At 38.0% G+C, this 24429-nt stretch overlaps 1 protein-coding gene across 3 annotated transcripts in view; it reads left to right on the forward strand.

Moving 5' to 3' along the window:
- The first annotated feature begins 5794 nt into the window (after nucleotides 1–5794).
- Nucleotides 5795–24429, forward strand: part of plekhg4 (pleckstrin homology domain containing, family G (with RhoGef domain) member 4) — a 67347-nt gene continuing 48712 nt past the window's right edge. The window contains exons 1-2 of one of the 3 annotated variants that reach the window (XM_048184591.1): nucleotides 5795–5977; nucleotides 22362–22559. In XM_048184591.1, the coding sequence (XP_048040548.1) occupies nucleotides 5975–5977; nucleotides 22362–22559 (201 nt within the window). In that variant the 5' untranslated portion in view covers nucleotides 5795–5974. The remainder of the gene's footprint in view (nucleotides 5978–22361; nucleotides 22560–24429) is intronic. The other 2 variants (XM_048184590.1, XM_048184592.1) reach the window with 2 other exon arrangements.

Consider the following 24429-nt stretch of genomic DNA (forward strand, 5'->3'; position numbering starts at 1 on the left):
GCTCAAAAATGATTCAAGAGAGAATCGCGATGCATTCGGAAAATCTAAGAATCGATCCACGAATCGATATGAATCAATTTATTGTCCCAGCCCTAGTGTAACGTGACTTTGAAAATCATTTAGTGCTCCCAGCTTTGTAGCCATACTAAAAGCAATAATGGACCTCAGATCTTGAAATGAAACAAATGGAAACAAGAACGTTCAAACTGTGAACAAACAAGTGTATTCTATATTGTTTTAGAAACGCAGCATTTTTTCATTATTGTTTAAATGGTGTAGTATTTGTGAATTTGATTATGTACTTATCCATTTCCTTGTGAGTGCCATCATGACTAACCTCTGGTGCCGTGCACTTGCCGTGAGAGCCCGCCCACACGCTGTTCTGATTGGCTGTGGTTTTTGATTGATTTTGTCACATCTCGCCGTTGCGTCATGTCTGGTGTGGACAGACAAACTGCTTGTCGCTGGAATCTTATCTCATCGCGCCTGGTTAGGAAACGGTGTTATTTTTAATGTTTTTGGCATGGCAATAAGTTGATCTTGTTTTTTGAGGAATCCTTCTTACATGCCTGGGCAAACAAGTGCATTTTGCAAGAGTGTGCATTTTCCAGTCACTACATCCCCCTGGATGTAACTCCTTCCCTCAAGCCCAGCTCTCCTCAAACTTTTAGTGAGAGAGATCCAGACAATAGAAATCTGTATTTTCACCATGAGGTATCTGTAAGAGGTTTATTATTGCACCTTATCCTCTCAAATCATCTTAAGTAAAGTGTGTAATTTCTGTGCCCTTAGTGACAGCACTCCTGCTGCTTCCACTTTGCCCAAAGTCTTTCATTAAGAAAAGGATAGGGTATTATAAATAGGGTGGTCTGTCAATTATTGTTTTAATACAATGTTTATTGTATAATACAATAATACATGTTTAATGAAGTTAAAAGTTAAAGGAGCTAAAGTTACATTTTTAAAGTGCTTTTTTAAATGTTTTAAGAGTATGAAGTAAAATGTACAATTATATGACCGTACATCAATAATTGTTTTTGCAATGTAAGCATCTTAAAGTATATAAATGCATTTATATGGTTCTGTACCAATACTATCTGGCCAGCGTTGTGCTGTCTATGAGTCTGTCAGGCTAGTTTTTGTGGTGTGTTCCACATGTCGTCTCTAGTCTGGCTCACGTCTGTGGCAGTTCGCCTGATTCTGCATGTAGAAGCGCTATCGGGGCTGATGGAGAGATTGATTGGCTGTTCAGTTTTACTAACCAGTCAGTGCACAAGAATAAAAACAAAGGGATGAAAGCAAGTAAAGAAGTCAAGACGGCACAGATAGAAGGCTGTTCTAACTTTACATCATCTTACCTGAGCATTCCAATACGTGAATGTTTTCATAACAACATGAGCTGCTCGGAATGAAGAAAGTGATCAACATGATTGATATTCAAAATGGTAAGCAAGCGCTGCTTTGTTTACCTTTTGTATATCTGCAGTCCTAGTTTTGGTTTCCCTTTTTGAATGACGAATATAGATGATACCTGCTGATATGGACAGTTATTTCCTACACGCAGGTCCAGAACGCATGTGCTGGTTGGCAGTCGGCTGTAGTCTGCTGTAGTCGGTGCTGTGTATTCAAGTGCAGGTTTTTGTCCCAGACGCAGCCGATGCAAGGCGAAAACACTGGCTTTTATTGCTGCTAGTTCTTTGACGTCAGCTTGGTGTGTCACGGCCTTGTCACAGTCCCTGATCGATCTTTCTATACATCAAGTGATCCTTGGCCTGTAAATGGTTGAAGACCCCTGGTCTAGAGCCAGAGGAACATGTGTTTTTACAATGCCTGGTTAAAAGTAAATATGTTTTAATTTAGGAATGGTCACATGCTTGACATTGAGAGTTTTAGTCAGGCAGGGTCGTACACTGCACAGACTCTATTTATATTGGACCCCCAATATAAATAGACCAAACTAACCCAGTGATGAAAAACTTCAACACAGAGACCCACATATGTGTATTCAAATTAGTATGACCTTAATTTAGTGTTCAGGTTTAAACGCAGCTTGGTACCAAGCTGAGAAATCTTCTTTGTGCTCTTGCAGATCAGGCTTGAACAAAAGCTAGATGAGTTTAAGGGCTTCTCATACAGTTTCCAGCAGGGGAAGTATATATACCATGTTGTATTTGTTGAGTTTTCAGAAGTGATTTATCTACTTGAATGTGGTTTAATTATTGATTTAAGGGTTGTGTCAATGTTACTTAAGAAAATCAATATCCAAGATGATTGAAAGGAACTGGTTAAAAAATTACTTAAACCTGGCTTTCATTGAACCAGTTTTATGTGGCAGTTTATCAGCACTATGAGTTATTTGTTTGCCCAGTATGGGAGCTCCTTGAGCAGCAAATGAGCATATTATAATATACTGTATCTATAAAATGATTTCTGAAGGATCATGTGGTATTGAAGACTGGAGTAATGGCTGCTGAAAATTCAGCTTTGCATCACAGTAATAAATTACATTTTAAAATATATAAAAAAAGAATCATTTTTATTTGCACTTCTTCAAATCTGCTAGCACGTGGCTGTAGTCTTATTATTGAAATTTCTGTTTAGAAGCTTAGTTGAAGCTAGTTCACTCCAAAAGGATAATTCTATTATCAATGTTGGATTTTTATTGTCCAATGTAAAAATACTTAGGGCCAGATTTACTAAACGGGGAAAATTAGCATGAGAGTGCAATTCCACAAATGCGCCAATGGGAGCGGCAAGTTTTGCGCGCGATCTACTGCTGATGTGCAAATTAAAGAACATATATATTTTAGAGTCACAATCATTTACATAATGACCAACGCAATCTAACAAGAGCAGCGCAAATTAGCGTTGGGACGCAAATAAGCAGAGCTGATGCTCTCATCAGGTGCGGGTCGACATAGGCGCAACTTGTTACATATACAGTATCTCACACAAGTGCGTACACCCCTCACATTTCAGCAACCATTTTAGTATATCTTCTCAAGGGACAATACTATAGAAATGAAACTTGGATATATTTTAGAGTAGTCATTGTGCTGCTTGTATATCAGTATAGATTTACTGTCCTCTGAAAATAACTCAATATACAGCCATTATTGTCAAAATAGCTGGTAACAAAAGTGAGTACACCCTAAGTGTGAACAGTTGTATGTTGTTTACGTATGTTGGGGCTGCATGATTGCTGCTGGTACTGGGGAGCTGCACTTCATTGAGGGAAACATGGATTCTGACATGTACTGTGACATTCTGAAGCAGGACATGATGCCCTTCCTTCAGAAACTGGGCTGAACGGCATGAAAATGACCCCAAACACACCGCCAAGATGACAACTGCCTTGCTGAGGAAGCTGAAGGTGATGGAGTGGCCAAGTATGTCTCCAGACCTGAACCCTATTGAGCACCTGTGGGGCATCCTCAAGCAGAAGGTGGAGAAGTGCCATGTGTCTAACATCCAGCAGCTCCGTGATGTCATTATGGAGAAGTGGAAGATGCCGCAACAACCTGTGCAGCTCTGGTGAATTCCATGCCCAGCAGGATTAAGGCAGTGCTAAATAACAATGGTGCTCACACAAAATATTGACACTTTGTACGCAGTTTTGACATTTTCACTTAGGGTGTACTCACTTTTGTTGCCAGTTATTTAGACAATAATGGCTGTATGTTGAGTTATTTTCAGAGGACAGTAAATCTGTACTGCTATACAAGCTGCACACTGACTACTCTAAAGTATATCCAATTTTCATTTCTATAGTATTGTCCTTTGAGAACATATAATAAAATGGTTTCTGAAATGTGAGGGGTGTACTCACTTTTGTGAGATACTGTATATACACTGTATATATTTGCTAACATGGCTTGGCAAACGATATGTTCGGATAATGTCTTTCTCTGGCATTCCAAAGATATTTTCTCCCTTCTACCAGCCGCAAAAACAACTCAGTCCACGCTTTTTCAGCACTAATTTTGCACTGCGTGTCTTTAGTAAATCCCAACAGTAGTTTTTTAATGCCAAAAGAGGGTTTGCGCTGGCTCAAGCTGTTCGTAAATCTGACCCTTAGTGTAATGGTCGATAAAATGGGAATTGGAGGCATTCAGACTTTTAAAGAAAGAAAAAAGGTTTCTGAGGTATAATTAATTAATTAATTAATTAATTAATTAATTAATTAATTAACGCAGTGTTTTAAGATTCAAATTAAGTTAGATGTGCCTTAATGCAGCTTAGACCAGCTGTGCATTTGACTGAAGCACTGACCCCCTGTGTCCCATGTTCACTTTCTCCTTGTTGATCCCTTCTCAGCTTTTGTACAGTGGTGAGCAGATCAAGTGTCAATCACTCATCTTGGACAGCATTTCTCCTCCCTCTAGAGCTCTGTGTCCATTCACTATGTCAACAGGGAGCCAGTCTCTGGGTGTATGTAGTTGTCTCACTGAAAATCCAGATTACAGTGATTACCACTGTGTTTCCTTTAAAAGCCCAGTAAATTTCCCTGACTCATTTCTGTTCTTACAAGTAAATTAAATTTGACTGCATCATGAATTTTTGGTAACTGTATTGAATTTAAAAGCATTGTTTCCAATCATAATATCATGTGCTAGTCAGTTAAGGTCACTTAAAGTCAGTTCAGTTGGATGCAATTTATATTATTTAAAAAAAAAAAAAAAATTAACTACTTTTTCAATTTTAGTTTGTTTTAGTAATGTGCTTTTGTCATTTCTACCATTTTTACTTACCTTAGTTGAACTTATTTACGTTAGTTGCCAAGGCAACATTTATTTTTAATTAAGTTTTTAATATTCAGTTTTTCATCTTTTCAACTATTTCAGTTTTATTTTAATTACAGATTATTATTTTTTTTTAAAGTTTAAAAATAGACTCTGTAGCCCTCATTTATCAAATGATCGTACGGCAGAAAACTGTGTACGTAACCCAAGATGCTTCAGTCCTGTAAATGTTCATCTTACATTTACTTCATAAAAATCATTAAAGATTTCACAGCAAAAAAACTTACTTTACTTGATTAAAAAAAGTATGAACACCAAAAATCAATCAGAGAGCAGAAGGCATGAAGTGTACAAAAAGTTTTTCAAAAATAAAAGTCATGTGTTTTTAAAATAAATCATGAAGAATTTGTGTAAGATGAAAAATAATATCCTAATCCTAATAAGATGGAAAATAGCAATAAATTGTCTCTTTATGGTCTTGCCCTTTTAAAGGATAAATAGCAACACTAGCAAGATGATTTTAGCTTATCCAATTTTTTTATATACATGTGCTATGTGAAAAATACATAGTTTAAAGGGAGAGGATAGTTTACCCAAAAATGTAAATGCATCATTTACTCACCCTCATGAATTTCTTTCTTCTGTGGACCATAAAAGTAGATATTTTGAAAAATGTAGTGCATTCCTTGACAAAAAAAAAAAAAAAAAGAAATGATGTGTGTATATATATATATATATATATATATATATATATATATATATATATATATATATAAACAGTCATAGAACTACAAAGATTAAGATTTTTCATTATTTGGGTAAACTATCCCGTTAATACTTTCTTTTGATTGTAAGACACTGCATATTTAATATGTAGTTTGCGTGTTTGTGTTGACACTTTTTCCCCTTGTGTATATTTTGCTTCAGCAGCTTATGTAGAGTGTGATGGGGAGGGGCTTTTGAGCTGTAGGTGTGTCCAGAACTTTCTGAGTGACAGCTAGAGGGGAGGGGCAGAAAGTGAGGGGGCGGTCTCTACCTCGTGAGCTGCTGCAGTGTGTGGGGAGTGTGTCAGTGTGTCGGAGACCTGCAGTTTGGAAGGGTTAGTGAGCAACACACACGAACTTGCCCACTCAGCACACATGCACGCACTCCCACACGCAACCGCAGCACCGGACACCGCCAGACTTGCTGGAAAATGAATGTAATGAAGGGAAGGACAATCAGCCTGCAGCATGGTGAGTACAGACAGCAGTAGAGTTTAAAGGTGCTAATGGCTTTACCTTACGGGGGTTGAGACGGGGGAGGGGTGGGAGAGAGGGGGATACTGTTACTGTTTTTACTGAGTTTTACTGTACTGCTGCCGATTACATGTATACCAACAGTATGAGAATGAGTATACTAGAAAAGAAGGGTTTAGCTAAGCGGGAATGTCATTATAGCGTTATAGTTTGCTGGTTATTCGCGTTTTATGTGAACAGAACCTTTAGTTGCTGTGTGTTTTTAATGAATAAGTGATCAGAGTGTGTGTTGGTGGTCTGTACTGTCCTTGACGCAGGTAAAGCAGCAGAGGGAAGCGAAACTGTGGATTCAGCATGAATACACTCCACTGAGAGCTGACTGCATTCTGCTGTTTTTCTGTAGGTTTCATAGAGCTGGTTTAAATGTGTCTGTGTGTGACCTCTCTTCATGACTATTGGGGTCTTCCAAATGTGTATGTGTGTGTGCTTAGGCCTGTCACGCCAGCTGTTCTTTGCATTACACTCGTCTCCTTTACATCTCAGCGAGCTTATAAAGAGGTCAGCCATGCAGAGAGGAAGGGAAGTGTGTATGTGTGTGCAACACTCTTGGCCTTTCGCTCTTAAAGGTGACTGCTGACCTGAAGGTGAGGAATGAAGGCAATATGTTTAATCTGAAACCATATTTTTGTCATCTCCATCATGTTTGAAAATGTGTGGATTCAATTTAGGCTTGTCTTCAATGTTTGGGTTTGCTGGATTGATATTGAAAATGGGCCCAGATGGAAAGAATGTAAGATGGAACGAGGGGCAAATATACGTGTTTAGAGTAGAAGTACGTTGCTATTAGTACACTCATATGCTCATTCATCAGTCCAAACCACAATTACGCTCCGAGCAGGTTGCGCTGTTCTACATCTGCTCATTGAACTACAAACATTCGTAGTTCTAACTCTACGAGGCACTTCCTCTGACCTAAAGTGTATCTTCTCTAAGAGCTCTCCTGGGCTTGTCCTGTGAGCAATCGCTCTGTCCTTGTAATTGAGTGAGCCGGGTACAATTTACAAAGTCAATCTAAACATCCAATCCTCCAAACCAGCCAAACTGCATATGGTTCAGTTTTTCAGGAAACACTGCAGCTCTGGCTCAGTGATCTGTAGCTTACAATAGCTGTAGAGGTAACTGGAAACAAATGTGTTTAAAAGCTAAATAGCCTCCCGCTCGTACATTCAAGTCCACCTCTGCTTGTCAAGATGTCGGAGCCTTAAATTAGGCCCATTTATTGTGTCCTTCATTGCTTTATTTTTTGTCTCTGGGCAGTTTGGCAGTGAGGCGATCTTTAATTCAGCCCACCTCTCTGTAGAGACATTTGTCCAAGGGTCACTGGGTTATCTAGCTGTGTTTAAAGAGCAGGTTTACTCAGACGCTATAGAGAGGTCTAAGATTTGTCTGTTGCTGTGTTTGGGTAGAGGGCTTTCCTGAGCCTGCTCTGATGTGTTAAACTTTAACCCTTCAGAGAAAATCTGCATGCTTAGAAGATTTCATGACTCTTGACTGAAGAATTTCTCTGCTCTGTTCTTTAGGGGCTTTGTGGGAAGGCTGCTAAAGGGTTTTTGATGAACAGGGGGTCTTGACAGTAATGGCAAACACCTTGTCTACAATATTTAATGTATATGCATGGGTTTGTAAATGTGAGGCTTCATTTTGCACCTGGCAGATATGTCTGATATGTGTGTGTCTGAGGGTTTACTTAGCCTTAGGGCAGTCCCAAGAACTAAAATAAATCTGACAATATGGTCCTTTTGGGTTATATGCAGTACTGTCCCAAAAATGGTTTTAAGCCAGTCATTTATATCTTTTGTTGTAATGTGTCAGTAGGAAATATCAGTTCTCATTTTCAAACATTCATTTTGCCAGTAATTGTAATAATCCAGTGAGATTTTTGAATACACAAGAAGTCTGAAAACAGCCGGTAAGATCCACACGGAGATCTGATCTCACCATCATCGAATCCGTCTGTGATTACATGAAGAAACCGATGAAACTGTGACAAACTAAACCCAGAGAATAACTATGGCGGTGTCTCCAAGATGCTTGAAGAAACCAACCTGCAAAGATACAGTACTGTAAAAAGATTTAGGCACTTGTGTAAAAATGCTGTAAAGTGAGGATGCTTTCAAATATACTGTTATAAATAGATTTTATTTATCAATTAACTTATGTTAACTAAATCAAATCAATATTTGGTTTGACCACCCTTTGCGTTTAAAACAGCTCTTGTCCAGGTACACTTGGGCATCATTTTTCAGGTAGCTTTGCAGGAAGGTTTCTTCAAGCATCTCGGAGACACGGCCACAGTTCTTCTGGATTTGGTTTGTCTCAGTTTCATATGTTTCTTCATGTAATCACAGACGGATTTGATGATGGTGAGATCTGATCTGATCTGATGTGGACCACCGGCTGTTGTCAGTCTTATTGTGTATTTAAAAATCTCACTGGATTATTACAATTAATGGCAAAATTAATGTTTGGAAATGTGAACGGATATTTCCTATTGACACACTACAGCAAAAGATGTAAATAACTGGCTTAAAACCTTTTTTGGGGGGTGAAAATACTGACGTGCCTAAGACTTTTGCACAGTACAGTATATTCACTACCGTTCAAATGTTTGGAGTCGGTATGATATTATGCTACATTTATTTGATCAAACATACAGTAAAATATTTTTTATATTATTAATATTAATGTTATTTCAATTTTAATTAGGTGTTTTCTACTTTAATATTTATTTTTTAAAATTTAACTTATTCCTGTCACATGATCCCTTCAGAAATCATTCTAATGAGCTGATTTCATGCTCAAGAAATAGGGTTGGGTGATAAGACCAAAATCTTGTGTCATACAAGTAATTTTATTTCATGATAACAACATATATCACAATATAGTTATTTTTACTTAAAGGTTTTTATATCAACATTTTTGATTCCATTAAAATTTCATAATTCTTGTCGCCAATTTCAATATCACAAAAATCTAAAGTAAAAACAAACAAACAAACAAAAAAACTCATGCTTACTGAAGACAAGTAAACAGTGATAAAACAAGAACAAAGAAAATAATTACAAGCATATAGGAAAACAAACTACGATAGAACAAAGACACAAATTAGATAGACCTACCTAAAAAAAAACCTTCAAGCACTAGACATAAGAAATACTAAGAAAAACTGTATAAAGTAATCAAATGTATAAAAAAAACTGCACTGGGTGAACTCTGTTCAGTACTCGCACACTCTATGAGCAGCAGCTCTATGTGCGCTCATCTCTTATACAGTACATGCATATACCCGAATGAGTTCTCAATCACTGCTTAATGCGCTTCAATGGCTTAAAATCATTTGTTTTTAAACAGCAGTGCTTAAAAATGCATGCAAATGATAAACTTTCATGACTGCACAGCACAGCAATGTCACGTTAGCATAACCGCAATAAAAAAAGATATAATAGTCCATAATCTCTACTGGTTGACAAATTTGTAACGGTTAATCATGTCTACCCATATATCACCCACACCTATCAAGAAATGTTTCTTATTATCAATGTTGAAATTTGTGCTGCTTAATACTTTGGTGGAAATTTTGGTGGATCATTTTCACCATTGAATTAAACAAAATGTCATATTAGTTCAGCACTCAGATTTGGTTATAGTCTGGTACATACTAAACCCTGCCAACATACAGTCACATGTTTTGCTGGAGAGTCATCAGCACACCAAATGCTGTTTGGTATAACCGGTCACATGGGGTTTATGATTTGCTTTGGCTTACCAATTTATCTTCAAATGTGCTTTATAGGTTATAAAATTTGACCTTGCTATGCCATACGTTCAATAGGCAGCTGGAGCGCTCTGATGTAGTTATGTACAAAAATATGACATCCAGCATGTTTAGGATTGTTGGCTTGGCTTTGAATAGTTTTTGGCGTGAACATTAACAGATGTCTGAGTAAAAGGGAAGCATTTTAATGTCATTGTGATGTAATGAGATTCAGGCAGAGTTCTGAGATGTTTACTAAAGAGTCTTCAGGATTAATTTTACATGCTTATAAATCCCTGTCCACTGGTCATCTTTGGGACAACCGTTATATACAGACAACTCAAGACATGTGGAGTAGCAAGAGGGCACTATGCAATGCAAAGGGTTTCACTGTTTCCTCCTGCATGCACTATATTAACCACACCGATAACTGTTATGTATGGGATGAAGCTTTGAATTTTTTCCTTTGAGGCATTAATGCTGATCAGTCATTTTCATGCCATTTCAGTTTCTCACATGCTGAAATTACAATCTGAGCACAGACTTCTCCAAACTGTACATTTATTGTGATTAATGTCATTGTACCCACATACATGTGAAAAACATGGATGAATGTTTCTATGAATGCTGTTCCATACCTATAAGCATTTTCTAATTGTGGAACATATTTAATAAATAAATAAATAAAACTCTCCATACAGTGAAAATCAGTGGGGTCCCATGTTGTATTGAGCACAACTTATTTTGAATTGAACTGTCTCTTTAAAATTGACATCTCATGTATAAATCAGGCTTTCAAAAGAGTTGAACGCCACCATTGGGGTTGACAGAGTTGTGTTGAGATGTTCTATTCTAAAAGCAGATAACAGATCTCTCAAACTGAAAATAACTGCATTATGAATCAGTGTATTGCTATGGATCTTGTTTGGTGGCTCTTGTTGCTACAAGAATGCTGTCACACCCTTTGGGTTTCTTTCCTTTAATGTCATAATCCCAACACACTACGCAGGAAAGAAAGCCTTTCTGTGTGGAGCATTTTAGGGGGAATTGAATGGTCCATTTGTTGAGGAAAAAATGAATAGGATAAATAGGATATATATAAACGTGTACACATTTTAGTGACATGTATACACTCATATTTGGGTAAATTCCCTCTGCTCTTTTATACCCCATGACATATTTTAGCAGATGCCAAAAGAGTTGTGTCTAAATTCGCTGTGATAACATGGGCTACTCCTGAAAGACAAGTTGGGAAAGTCACCGTTAGACAGAAACTTGCTTATATTATTCACAGTGACCTGTTCGCTTACTCAGAAAGTTGTTAAACATAATTGCCCTCAGAAGCACAAATCCAGGTTGAGTTGAAATCTACATTTAATGGATGGGTAAAGGGTAACTGAATGTCCTAGAATGGCTATATTTTGTTATCATGTGATCTTCCGAATTGTTTATCTTCACAGTTGGTGCCCATTGCTTGTGCCAAATGAAAACATAGGGACCCTCCCCAAATTTATGTAACCCCTTCCACATGGCATTACTCTGTCACATCCTGCTGAGTTCAGCCCCAGACAGTGTCGCCACACAATCCAGCTCTCGGCCAATGGAGTCTCGCTTCACAATAGAAGAGACGAGGACTCAATCCATCAGTGGCAGAGGGCCAAAAGTCAACGTTTTTTTGTGTTTGGCTCATGAATAGGCTTTGATCTCAGTGCTGCCGCTCTGAAGTTGTACACCGTTCTGGAGATTAACCCCAAAGACCCAAGGACTCAAGATTTTAAGTTGTATTTTTGACTGATTATGTGCCAGTGGGTTTTGATGGAGTCCCATCTACAGGTTTGAATTTCAGGGAAAGACTGATTAAAATTAGTTGGGATTTATTTTGAGGAGACACTTGAAGCTAAAAGCTGCCGGCCCCTGAATGAATGCGTATCGTTTAGCAACTGCCACTCAGCCACCTTAATCCATATTCACTCATTCAGGATTCATTGAAGTAGTAAATAGAGACATGACTTTGCCTGACAATTAATTGGGTTAATCTTGGCTTATTTCAAAGAGATAAACTATGAGAGAAACTCTGTTGAGCTGATGTGACAGAAATGACTTACAGGTAAAATATTCATTTTGCATCTTGTCACCCTATTTATTACTTGAAGGCTGAAATTCACCCTGTCTATTTTGTATATGCAGGTATAGATCCTATTGTAAACGATTCATCCATGCATGTTTCTTTTTTGTTTTAATTGACCTCGTAATACAGTACTTAATCCAAATATCCTAACTTATTCTTTTTGTGAAAACAAAAGGCTTCTCTCAAGTGCCATATGTTGGACTTCTCCAGTCATTTAGTTCACTTAAATCCTACTCATTGGATTTAAGCAACGTCCCCTGTACCATGAAATTAATTTGATATACCACGGTACTTCAAAGAACACTGTATTACCATGGTAAATGTCAATAAAACATGGTATTGTTAGTGCAGCGATTTAATCAAAAATATCAGTGTTGTGGAATATAGATTACCATCCCGTCACAAACTGCTTTTGTGTAAGTTGGGCAAGAGAGTCAGATGATCAGTTCTCTTTTCATTTCAAGGTAAGTTAAATGAAAAAACACATACAGCCTTCAAGAAAGGCCGTGGGCCTCAAATAGTGCTAATGATGGACATTTTATTGTTTTGAGTAGACAGCTGTAGATGGACAGAGCCTCTTATGAGTCTTGGCTTCAGGCACACTGTTTACAGCTTGACGCCAGCACAGTGGCAATGTGAATCAGAGTGATGGCCTGACGCCTCTGGGTCAGCATGTGGGCCGTCTGAAAAACTCAAGCATTCAGAGAACTCTGATGGGATATACTATATTGCTGCCACCATCTGAGGGTTGTTTTTCAATACTCCTATATCTGTGCATCAGCACAACACAGTTTTATGTAAAATAATACAGGGATTCAGAATGGACAGTTTTTATAGTTCTCAACCAGTTTTCTTCATAGTTGAATTGACCATGTTCTAACCAGATTTAACATTTTGTCATTCATTTGGTTTCTGTTTCTGCAGCATTGTGCTGAGTAGCTCCACCCACAATAAAATATCATTGGTCCAATGTCCATATAATCGTATATAATAAGCATTCAATCTATTCTGATTTTATTTTATTTATCGCTTATCGCTGTAAATGTACCGCATTGTGCCTGGTTAGCACATTCATTTGAAAAATGCACATGGGGAGGGTTTGTTGATGTCTTTGAGGGCTGTTTGAACAGTTATGACTTGTGTGAGCATCAGTTTGATTCCCTGTGGAATGTCAGACAGCTCTCATTTTCTGCCTCGCTCACTTCAGGAATGTGATGAGCTCGGTTTTAGCATTTGGCATGATTTTTTCAGATTTTTCGTAACTTCTCTGGTGTTTTGTTACTCAATCTTAGAAATAATTCACTCAAAAATGAAACTTTTGTCATCATTTACTCACCCTCATGGCACTCCAAACCTCTACGACGTTTTCTTCTCTGGAACACAAAAGATATTTTGAAACATATCTCTGTGCCTTGTTTTTTGTTCATACAGTGACAACCAGTTGTTTGGACCACAAACTTTTGTGTTCCACTAAAAAATCACACAGGTTTGGAACAACATGAGGGTGACTAAATGATGACTGAATTGTCACTTTTGGGTGAACTCTTTAATGCAAACGTTTTATAAACAAGCGATTAAGTATCATGCCAAAATATCAACCCTGTCAACAGTTATAAATGAAATGTTGCTGACAGCCACAGTTGAACATAGTTCCATATTTAGGCTCTACTAATTTCAGTCCTTTCCTGTTCTCTTAAGGAAAATTGTTTCTCTAGGGATCCATTTTGTTGGAAAAATGTCTATCCAGGTACCATTTGTATAGTGAGCTAGTGGATAAATATTTCCTGAATGTGTTTTTCTTCTAGTGAGCTATATTTGAGCACTGGAAGGTGTTCCAGGTTGATGTGACCCCATCAGTGATCTGTGATTTGGGTCAGCAGCATTGGACAGTCATTTGATGTGGTGATTGGGAGGTGTCATGGTGCAACAGCTGCTTCACCTCTTCAGGAAGTCGATAGATGTTCACTAAATGTTCACACGTCTGGAACCTTATTCTTATCAGCCTGCTGATAACGGAGAGGGAAATATCTGGGGGGTTGGGAGGAGAGAAAGAGAGAGGTTTATATGCCACGTTTGTGTTCATAATTCTCCACTGATGTACCGCCATCACATTGTGCCCTACCAGAGTTTCCACCCTCTAAACCTCTGTGCCACCCTCATGCACAATAGCCTGGTCACCTGATCAGCTGGGACAGGACAAACACTGGAAATGGAATTAATTGTTCACTCTTTTGAGTAGCTTACATCTCTCTTTTTCTGTGTCACTCTTTTCTCTTTCACTGTGTTGCTCTAATGGACAGCTGGTTCATTCTGTCACTTGTGCTGGGGTGAAAGGTCAGGTCCCCAGTGCTCTGCCCTGCCATACGCTGCCTCTCAGAGTTGTGTGTGTGTGTGTGTGTGTGTGTGTGTGTGTGTGTGTGTGTGTTTTAGTGCATGCACACATATTTGATGTGTGTCTTATTACACATCTGTTAGAGCTCAGCTGCAGTTTTACGCAAACACACTTCAAAGAACAAGGTCTCTCTTATTCTTCTCATTTAAATTGACCCACATTTTTAATGGATTATATTATCTCTCTAGTTATGTTATTCCATTTAGGCTTCCAGGGTTCTTTGTCAGATGGCAGTTTTTAAGAACAAGTCTGAACATCTCACATTCCTATTGTCTATCCAACCACTTACCTATGCGGTACCTCCTTAATGTACATAAGCACAGAATGTATGTTTAAATGCAGTTTAAAGTTTGATTGCAGTCGGACTAAAGCAATAGTTCATCTTTTAAAAATGTTTTAGTTTGACTTGAATCTTGCCAGTCAAGGTTAGCGAAGTTGGCCTTACAGATATAGCTCAACTTCAACCAGCATGCACGTTAATCTGACTACAATTGACCTAGGTTTTATGCATTTGATCTAAAAGACAGAGATAATGTGTGACATTTAATTATTCAGTTAGTTAGCATTGTGTCCTCTATACTTGGACAGACAGGTGAAGACTATAGCTCAGCTACGCAAAATAATGCACAAAAAATACAACTACAGTGTTCCACTACACTGTTATTCAAACATATTTGTTCCATCTTTTCCTTAAAATGTTGTCCGTAAGGGTTAAACAGTCACCAGAAGGATTCCCTGTTCCCTGGAGATAGATGCAATTGATTTGATTATACACCAGTAAGAGTGTGACCCATAGAGATGCTTTATTTAAGTAATTTAATATTGTCCGGCCAAAGGCCAAGCTGCCATCTTAAAACGAGACAGGCTTGATTTAACAATGCCGTATGCCATGTACTCTCATGTCATGATTATCATTAGTGAAAAGCGCCCATGCCGTAAATTACACTCCTCTTAACGACATCCCTAGACACAGACAGCCACCATTAGACAGTTTGTCACATTCTGGGAAATGGTTCAATTTAACATGTATGCCAAGATTTGATATTGTTCTCAAAAACAAAAACAACCTAAAGGAACTTTGAATTTGTTTTTTTTGTTTTTTTCGCCGCAATCAAGCCACAGTCTTCATCTCTCTGTGCAATTGCAAATGACAACAACATTGTATAATTGAATATTTGAAAGATTAGATGCACATACCATGTCTTTTGGAGCAAGCACACATCGCCAAGACAATATGTAGTCTGATTAGCATGCTGGATGAAGCTGAGCTACAATCACTAGGTCTGTTGGTTCAACTTTAAGACAACAGAATGAAACAGTTTCAGTCAGACTAAAGCGTTTAAAGGGTTAGTTCACCCAAAAATGAATGAAATTACCCTCAAGCCATCCTGGGTGTATATGACTATCGGACAATCGGAGATATATTTAAAAATATCCTTGCTCTTCCAAGCTTTATAATGGTTGTGAATGGGGGGCTACAAAAAAAAAAAAAAATCCATCCATAATAAAAGTAGTCCATATGGCTTCTGGGGGTTAATAAAGGCCTTCTGAAGTGAAGCGATGGGTTTTTGTACGAAAAATATCCATATTTAAAACTTTATTAACTATAATAACTAGCTTTCAGCAGACGGCCGTACATTAGTGGTCTGCGCGGGACTGTTTTTTTTTTCGTCCCGCTCACGTAAGGTTCTATTCCACACGCACCCGCTCCCTCCTAAAATTCACTCTGTGTTCACCTGCTATCCGTATATAGTGATTTTCTTCCCGACCTGACGGGTCCCGCTAAATTTAGACCGTTTCCAGAATCTCAAATTTAAACTTCCTCTAAAGAAAGAGAGTGATTGAGTATAACAAATATAAAATGTTGCATAGCATATACAAGATTTTTATTTGTTATTTGTCTTATGATGCTGTCAACAACCTAAAACATGTCTAAAAAAGCCTACAACATGTCCCTCAAAACTATAGACTAAGGCAAAAATACTTATAAACGAAAACTTTTGGCTTACTAGCTATACTGCAAAATGAAACATCCACGCAAGAAAAGAATGACGCTGACAACCGTTTCAGAATGTCTCTCCTCCAAAATCTGATCACAAAGGTTGAATGTTCTCTGAAGGTGCACTCGCGCAGACCTCTAATACAAAGAACATACAGTGGCAAGTGTGTGAACCACTTGCAGAATCTGTGAAAATGTGAATAATTTTATTTTAATTTTAACGTTCACTGATGCTCCAGAAGGAAACGCAATGCATTAAGAGTCAGGGGTGAAAACTTTTGAACAGGATGAAGATGTCACAATTTTCTTATTTTGTTTAAATATCATTGTTTTTAATTTAGTACTGCCCTTCGGAAGCAACAGAAGATTACTTGCATGTTTCCCGGAAGAAAAATTAAGTACAATTTACCTTGATATTTCAATTCAAAAGTTTTCAGCCCCCGGCTCTTAATGCATCGTGTTTCCCTCTGGAGCATCAGTGAATGTTTGAACCTTTTTTAATAGTTGAGTTTGAGTCCCTCAATTGTCCTCAGTGTGAAAAGATGGATCTCAAAATCATTCAGTCACTGTTGCAAAGGGTTCAAATATGCAAAAAATGCTTGAAAACTGAAGAATCTGAAAGACCTGAAGGATTTTTCTGAAGAACAGAGCTCAGTTTAACTGATCAGAACAAACAAGGAACTCATGAACAACCATCACAAAACAAACAAACAGTCGTAGATCATCCAGGTAACCACACAGTATTAAGAATCAGTGGTTCACATACTTTTGGATGGGGCCATTTTAAGAAATTCAGCTATTGTTTTGTCTTGGGTATATTTATGAAGTCTCTTATGCTCACCAAGGCTGAGATTCTGATTGGGTCTGTCTATGAGGACTCAGTATAATGAAGAACAAGTCCAACCACAAACACTCAGAAAACCACAGAATATCCCTTTGACAAAGTGTGGTACAGAGCACTCACACAAGTTCATGAGGCACAGTGTTTATCCTGTAGGCATGACTATGGAGCTTTGCAGAATGATACCATTGTAGACCAAAATCTCTCCAACTTGTCTCACTAATGCCTTAGAGAAAAGACCAATATGAATGATAAAAAGGGAGAGGGATGAGCGGCTTGTGTGGCCATTCAAATCTGGAGGAAATTAAGCCGTCTGCTGTAGGCTAACAGTAAATCCCTCTCCTCTCTCAGACTGGGCCCTTCTAGGGTCACCCATTCAGCTCACCGACACAGAGGAAAAGCTTAAGCTGCGGTTTCTTACCTTTAAAAGGTAAAGATGGAGAAGGAATGTGGAATATTTGACTTTCTCTAGGAAATGTTTGCTTTTATGCTATTTGAGACAGGAAGTCTGTATTGATTTCTCTTCCTTCCTGGGTCAACACATTACAGGCAGTCAGACTCATGACTGAGCATTAGTCGTGATGCGTAGATGAAACCACAGCCTGCTCTAATCAACATCTTTTTCACATGCCATGACACTGTTCAGCTCAGTTTAGCTGGAGTGACAGCTTTTGGGAAAATTATACTGCTTTTGCTTATGGTGATGTGTGGTGTGTGTTACTGTGCGGGTTTAAATGGGGGTCCTAATGATGTTATACATTATTCAGTGAGAGAGTCTGCAGAATTTTTGTGGGCCTCAAGAGAGCTTTTCCCCAAGCTCCAGAGCCTGCTCTTTGATTGATGTCTTCTTGGCACCTCGGTCGGAACTGTTTGAGAGGAAAACCCCTCTCTCTCTCCTGCTTTTGAAGGCTGTCCTGCTGCCAGATTAAAAAAAAAAAAAAAAAAAAAAAAAATCTCAAATAATGACGGACATAATTGGTTGAGAACTTTTTGGTTCTTGAGGCTAGACACTACTCCTTTTTTATTTGCACATAGCTGATTCTAAAGACACATCACAAACCCATTTTCAGTGGAGCAAAAACCTGGAGAGAGACTAGATGGATGTTCTCACAGCTCCATATATGGATCAGTGTATGAGACCAGCATAAAACAATCACGCTGATCTGAGCTTCAAGATGAGAGTCAAAGAATGATCACGCTTTCATCCTTCGCGTGTTATTTCAGATGGTCGAGATGGGTGTGGGGGAATCTCAGTTCCCAGGCTGACTGAGTTACAGCACTGATAACAGTATGGCACAGCACATTCATATAACAAAAATATGTCAGTTTAGTGTTATATATCTTTATTTTACTTTTACTTTACAGTATTTCTTTATCATTTTAATTAAGATTATGTTAATATGACTACACTTTAAATCATTTTAAGACTTACTGGGTACACACACACACACACACACTGCAGCAGTTAAGTTGAAAAGCATGATGCCCTTATTTAACCTGCTTCTTCCCTTTAGTCTTTCCTTTATAATGAGAAAATGATTGTTTATCTGTTCTGGACTCTATCAGTCATTAACTTTTATGGATTCTTCAAACTTCAGAAATTAGTAATCTACTCCTTCCAAAAAAAACACCTACATGTGAGCATCACACTATGAGAGCTGTGTGTTTGTACCATTAGTTTTGTGTAGCCTGACCTTTTAACTTTAAAGGTCCCATTCTTCGTGATCCCATGTTTCAAACTTTAGTTAGTGTGTAATGTTGTTGTTAGAGTATAAATAAAATCTGTAAAATTTTAAAGCTCAAAGTTCAATGCCAAGCGAGATATTTTATTTAACAGAAGCGAAACGTGAACACATGTTATATTGCACACTATAAACACAATCAAAGCTTCAAAAAACCACGAAAAACGGGACCTTTAAACATAAAGTGTAGTTACTTCTTCTGTCAAGAAATGCTGTTCATTAAAATGTAATTTCTAAATTTAAAATGTAAAAATTTAACAAAGAGTTTTTGTTGTTTTAGTGCTTTTGATTATGTGTCCCAATTTTCTCTTGAATCTCGTGGCTTGGTCTACATCCCCCTTTTGGAAACCTCTCTGATACTTTGCTTTTTTGTAACTGTTAGTGTTTTGTGTGCAAGAAGGTCTTTCTCAGGCCTCCTAAATGGCATCTCTAATCTCTCATCCTCTCTTTAATGCTGGTGGAATTACAATATTTACCCACAGTGCACCTGTGCTGTCTGCTCAGCTCGCAGCTGTGTCACATTGTTTTTCAGTTTGTTCGTTCCCACGTTCTTTATCTTTCTTCCTCTCAACATAAACATCTTCACTTTAACTCTGGCTCTGCTATATTTCCCATGTGCTATATCAGTACAATCTTACCCTAGATTACAATCTCCACATGTGCATGCACATACATACAGTCTATGCACAGGTAATCACACATAGACAAGTCTCTAAAGCAGTCTCTGTGTGTCTCATCCATATCTCCTGGCTGACATGCCTTAGTCACTGTATGTGCTAGACTGTACTTTTGATCTTTAGTAACCTGGGTAGTATTGTGAGGTCATAAGTAATACATCATGACAAAATTGGTAGGGTCGAGCAGTTGTGTGGTTTGGATGACATTTGGCCAGCGAGTTTCTTGATAATCTACTGGAAATAAACAATTCAATAATGCTGTTATGTGTTTTACAGAGAACTAGAGAGGAAGTTAAGATGGGGCCACATGGTGAAATTTATTAGAAAATTTATTAAAATCAGAGTGTGTGCTTTGTCTTTTATATTGTGAGACTTGATGACTATGAACAAGACAGATGCACTGGTCACGGTGAGATTTCAGGTGAACTTTACCTGCATGTTAGCCCAGCGAGCACTGACATGACTGTTGTTTGAGATGACAGTGGGAGATTGACGGTATACTATTATAGTGTTTGCAGTGAACGTAATCTTTATTTACAAAGAAATGCTTTGACACTGATTACGTTGAGCCCGCTTCATTTTTTCAAGAAAGTCGGTGGTGCACATTTGTGTTCTTTCTTTCTTTCTTTCTTTCTTTTGAACTTTCTTTTGAACTTTCTAAAAACTTTCTGAGATTAAAAATCTCTTTTACAGAAGTGATTTTTAATCTCAGAAAGTTTTATCTGGTTAAATAAAGGAAAGAAAGAAAGAAAGAAAGAAAGAAAGAAAGAAAGAAAGAAAGAAAGAAAGAAAGAAAGAAAGAAAGAAAGAAACGTGCACCACCAACTTTCTTGAAAAAATGAAGCGGGCTCAACGTAATCAGTGTCAATGCATTTCTTTGTAAATAAAGATTACGTTCACTGCAAACACTATAATAGTATACCGTCAGTATACGTGTTGCAGACGTGATATGCACTGCACAAGATGTATGGACTCTACAAACATTTTCACCATCTTTTTGCATGATTAATTAATTCATTTATGCTGATATTGAGTAATCAGTGGAAAATCAATAAGCTTAATTGATTAAAAGATTAATGACAATTAACAGGGCTCGATAATAAGGACTGCCCGATGGCCCGGGGCCAGTGTGAGCAACGCTCGGGACAGTAGACGGAACTGTCGCTTGCCCCGATCGGGCCAGTGCTGTTAAGGGTGTGCGTATATCGTCTATGATATCGTAATTGTTGATTTAACGATCTGACATTACCAAGTATGTCCCTCACTTTACAAAAACCAAACAAAAAAAACACCCATTGAGTGCACGCATACACTACGTGACGTAGTCTAGTAGATTAGACTAGTGTACGTGCATGTAACTATATTATTTAATATAGTTAAGTGCCATTTTTATCCAAATATAAGCATGATTAAAGTGTGATATTGATTTTATATAACGTACAGTTTAATAAACAAGCAGTTTATATTAAGTGACTTACATTTTAGACACCAAATCGCTTGTTTCGCTCAATTTTGTCAACAAAAATAGTTCCAAACAAATTCCACAGAATTGTTTTGCGTCTCTGAGCAACACTTCCTGATTGAATCAGCCGTTTGAATGAATCGGTTGCATCTCAATGACTCGCTCATTAACAGGGACTTGCTGCCACCTCCTGGCGAGTTTAATTTCACATTTAAAGTATTTTCATTTTCGAAATAATTTTAAATAATAATATTTTATATTTTATATTTTCAACATTTCAAAACATTATTTATGCATCTGTAACTGCTTGACTGATTATACATTAGATTATAATTTCTGTACCTGAAACAGGTTTAAACCTACAAAAAACCCTGAAAAGCACTGTTTATTTAATTTGTTTATTCAGTAGTATTTATTTGTGCTATTACTCGTAATTTTATTATTTGTTCCTATTTTATTATTTACTGTTTACTTGTCTAACAATATTTAAAATTTAAGTGAGTTAATCTAGTAGCTTTTGGTGTCATAACCTTATTTATTAAGGTTACATGTATCAAAAACAACAAAAACAAACAATAACTTGGCTTATTTTATAGGCCCATTTTCCTTTCTTTTCTTTTCTTTTCTTTTCTTTTCTTTTCTTTTACTTTTATTTTTTTATTTTGGGGTCAGTGAAAATTTTGTCAGGGCAAGTAAAAATTTGAACCACTGGCCCGACCGGGCCAGCAGAAAAAATCCTTAGCGCTGAGCCCTGAAATTAACCAACCACTGATTGATTAAACATCACCTAAGCTCAACCTCAAAAGTGTAAATGGCAGAGGAATAGATCATGATTATGAAGAGTAAATAGAAACAGTAAAGTTATACTAGAGGCCTGCTGTAGTTCTTAAAGTGTTGCTGGAGCAGCTGATATTTTTAGCAGCATTTTGGTCACTCCCTGCACTGGCTTTAAGAGTCAGGTTTCACCGTCAGCCGCTGTTCTTCTCTGAACTTCTCAGAGTGAAAGGCTCTTGGTGGAGACCACCAGGGATGCTAATCAGCTGCTTTCAGGACGTTGCAGAAAAAAAGCTTGGTCTGAGCATTGGCAGACAAGATCAGAGTGTGTTAATCAATGTGTCTGTGTAAGACTTAATACCATCTTGCTGTTTTGATGGGCAGCATATTGTGTTTCATGCCGTTAGGATGATCTGTAGCCCAAATGAGGTCATGTAGCATTCTCATTGTATTAGTAACAAAAAATATAATTGTTTTTATGTCAATACTGTTGAGATAAATGTAAAGAAGATTTTTAGTGCTTCCTCTGAGTGTTTGTATGTTTCTCTGCAGGACTCTGAATCTCTGGACAGCTGTATCCAGAGCACGCTCTCCGCTCTCTACCCTCCATTTGAAGCCACTGCGGCCACCGTGCTATGCCAGGTGTTAGACGTGGTTGAGACAACATACCGTGGGGACGGGCTGCGCTACATCATTGACTTCCTGGTGCCTGCTAAACACATCCTTCAGAGCATTCAACAAGATGCATGTGTGAGTCTTGAAGTTCTCTTTCTTTCATTAATTTCATCATTAGCTCTAACCCTTATAAAACTCACCTGAACACGCTGATCAAGGTCTTCAGGATTGCTAGAAAGTTTCAGGCAGGTATGTTTTATCAGGGTTGGAGATGAGCTCTTCAGGACAGTGGCCCTCCAGGACTGAAGTTGTCCATCCCTGATCTAAGCTAATGAAAACCCTAAATCTAGACTAATAAAATTTAGAGGTGGGATTTTACCGATAACGGGATTTTACTGATATGGGATTTTACCGATACCAATAACTAAAGCCGCGCACACATTTAACGATTGTAAGGCCAATTATGAATGTAAATTGATACTTATGACTGATCGCGCTCAAATGCGTCCAGTCAGAGCCAGTTGCGTTCAGTCTGCGATTACAGTCGGTGTTCAAATTCCATGTGTGAGTAAATAAATCGGCTCCAGTCGAAGGAAACAATCGGTATGTGTGTTCAGTTCAGTCTTAGAATGTTTCAGCTAATCGTTAGGTGTGTCCCCGGCTTAAGTTGCGCAGTACCTGCTGATAACCGATTAATTAACTGATAGTTTATACGTTTTATTTTTAAATTATATTAGATGCGTTTCTGATTTGTTTATATGTTTCTCTTGGCTGCAAGAACATATTAATTGCCGTTCTCACATAACTAGCTTTTAAAATATGACACCGTGTTGTGTTGTGTAGAGTACTGTATACATACCTTTTCGTTGTCAAGGCTTTAAATGCGCATCTGATGTATTGTGCTCCATGCAGAGTGTAGCGTCACATGTCAAAACAAACACCATGAAATGTCAGTTTTTATTTCACCTCTAGAGGCTGCTCTCGTACTTTGTAATGACGGCGGACCCTTCTCAGCCTCTCTTGACAGATGCAACTGAGAAATTGATGTAGATTATTACTGATAACGATAGTTCTAGAAATCGGTCAAAAAGATATATCGGTCAACCTCTAATAAATTTCATAGACATGCTTTCACATGCATTCAACAGAATGTACGTGTGAGTGACACATTTCCCTTTCATTCTTTTCTCCTCTCTTACTCACTGCTTCACTCATTGTGCCATTTTATCTCAGCTTAACATTTACAGGCATTTTTTGTTCATGGTTTCTTTGTTGGCCTCTTGTTGTGTTTTGTCATGTCCTCTTCCGTGTTATGTTTTGTTAGCTGAGCCCCCACTCATCATAAGTCATTATAAGGGTGTGCCCAGAACACACATACACATGTACATTAAAACAAAAGGCACAGCAAGCCTGTTGGCCTGAATGTTTGTGTTAGTGCTTCTTGTTTTGGTTATTTGAGAAGAAACCCCCAGAAGTCCTATCAGTGTAGCAGAGTGCTGGGATCCTTCCCAGCCAGATCAGCACAGATACACACATTCACAAGCTCTATACAGCTGTCTACACACATGTTCTTTACACTCGACTTCAGCTGCTAGTCCCTTAGTTACAATTTTCTTTGTGACATCCCCGTATGGTACACATGGCATACTTGACTCTGAGTGACAAGGAGAGACACAAAATAATGGGGAGATGGCGATCGGGAAATAACCAGAGCCGGTCTCAATTTCTATGATACTTTAAAAAGGTGAATTGTGGTTTTAGTTTGACTGAAATCAAAAATTTAAAGTGCATTTAAATGCACTTCATGACTCCTTATGTTTCTGACAACAGAGAGACCTCACAGTTATCCATCATCCCTGCACTACACACTCACACAAAGGAAAATCGGTGACATTTCATGGAGAGCAGGTCTTTTTTCAGTGTGCACCTGAAAAAGACCTTTTAACAGGACCCCTACCAGTTAATTTATACCCCCTTTTAATGTCTTGGTTTTTGTAGTTTGTGT

This window comes from Megalobrama amblycephala, linkage group LG3, assembly GCF_018812025.1.
Source record: "Megalobrama amblycephala isolate DHTTF-2021 linkage group LG3, ASM1881202v1, whole genome shotgun sequence".
NCBI lineage: Eukaryota > Metazoa > Chordata > Actinopteri > Cypriniformes > Xenocyprididae > Megalobrama > Megalobrama amblycephala.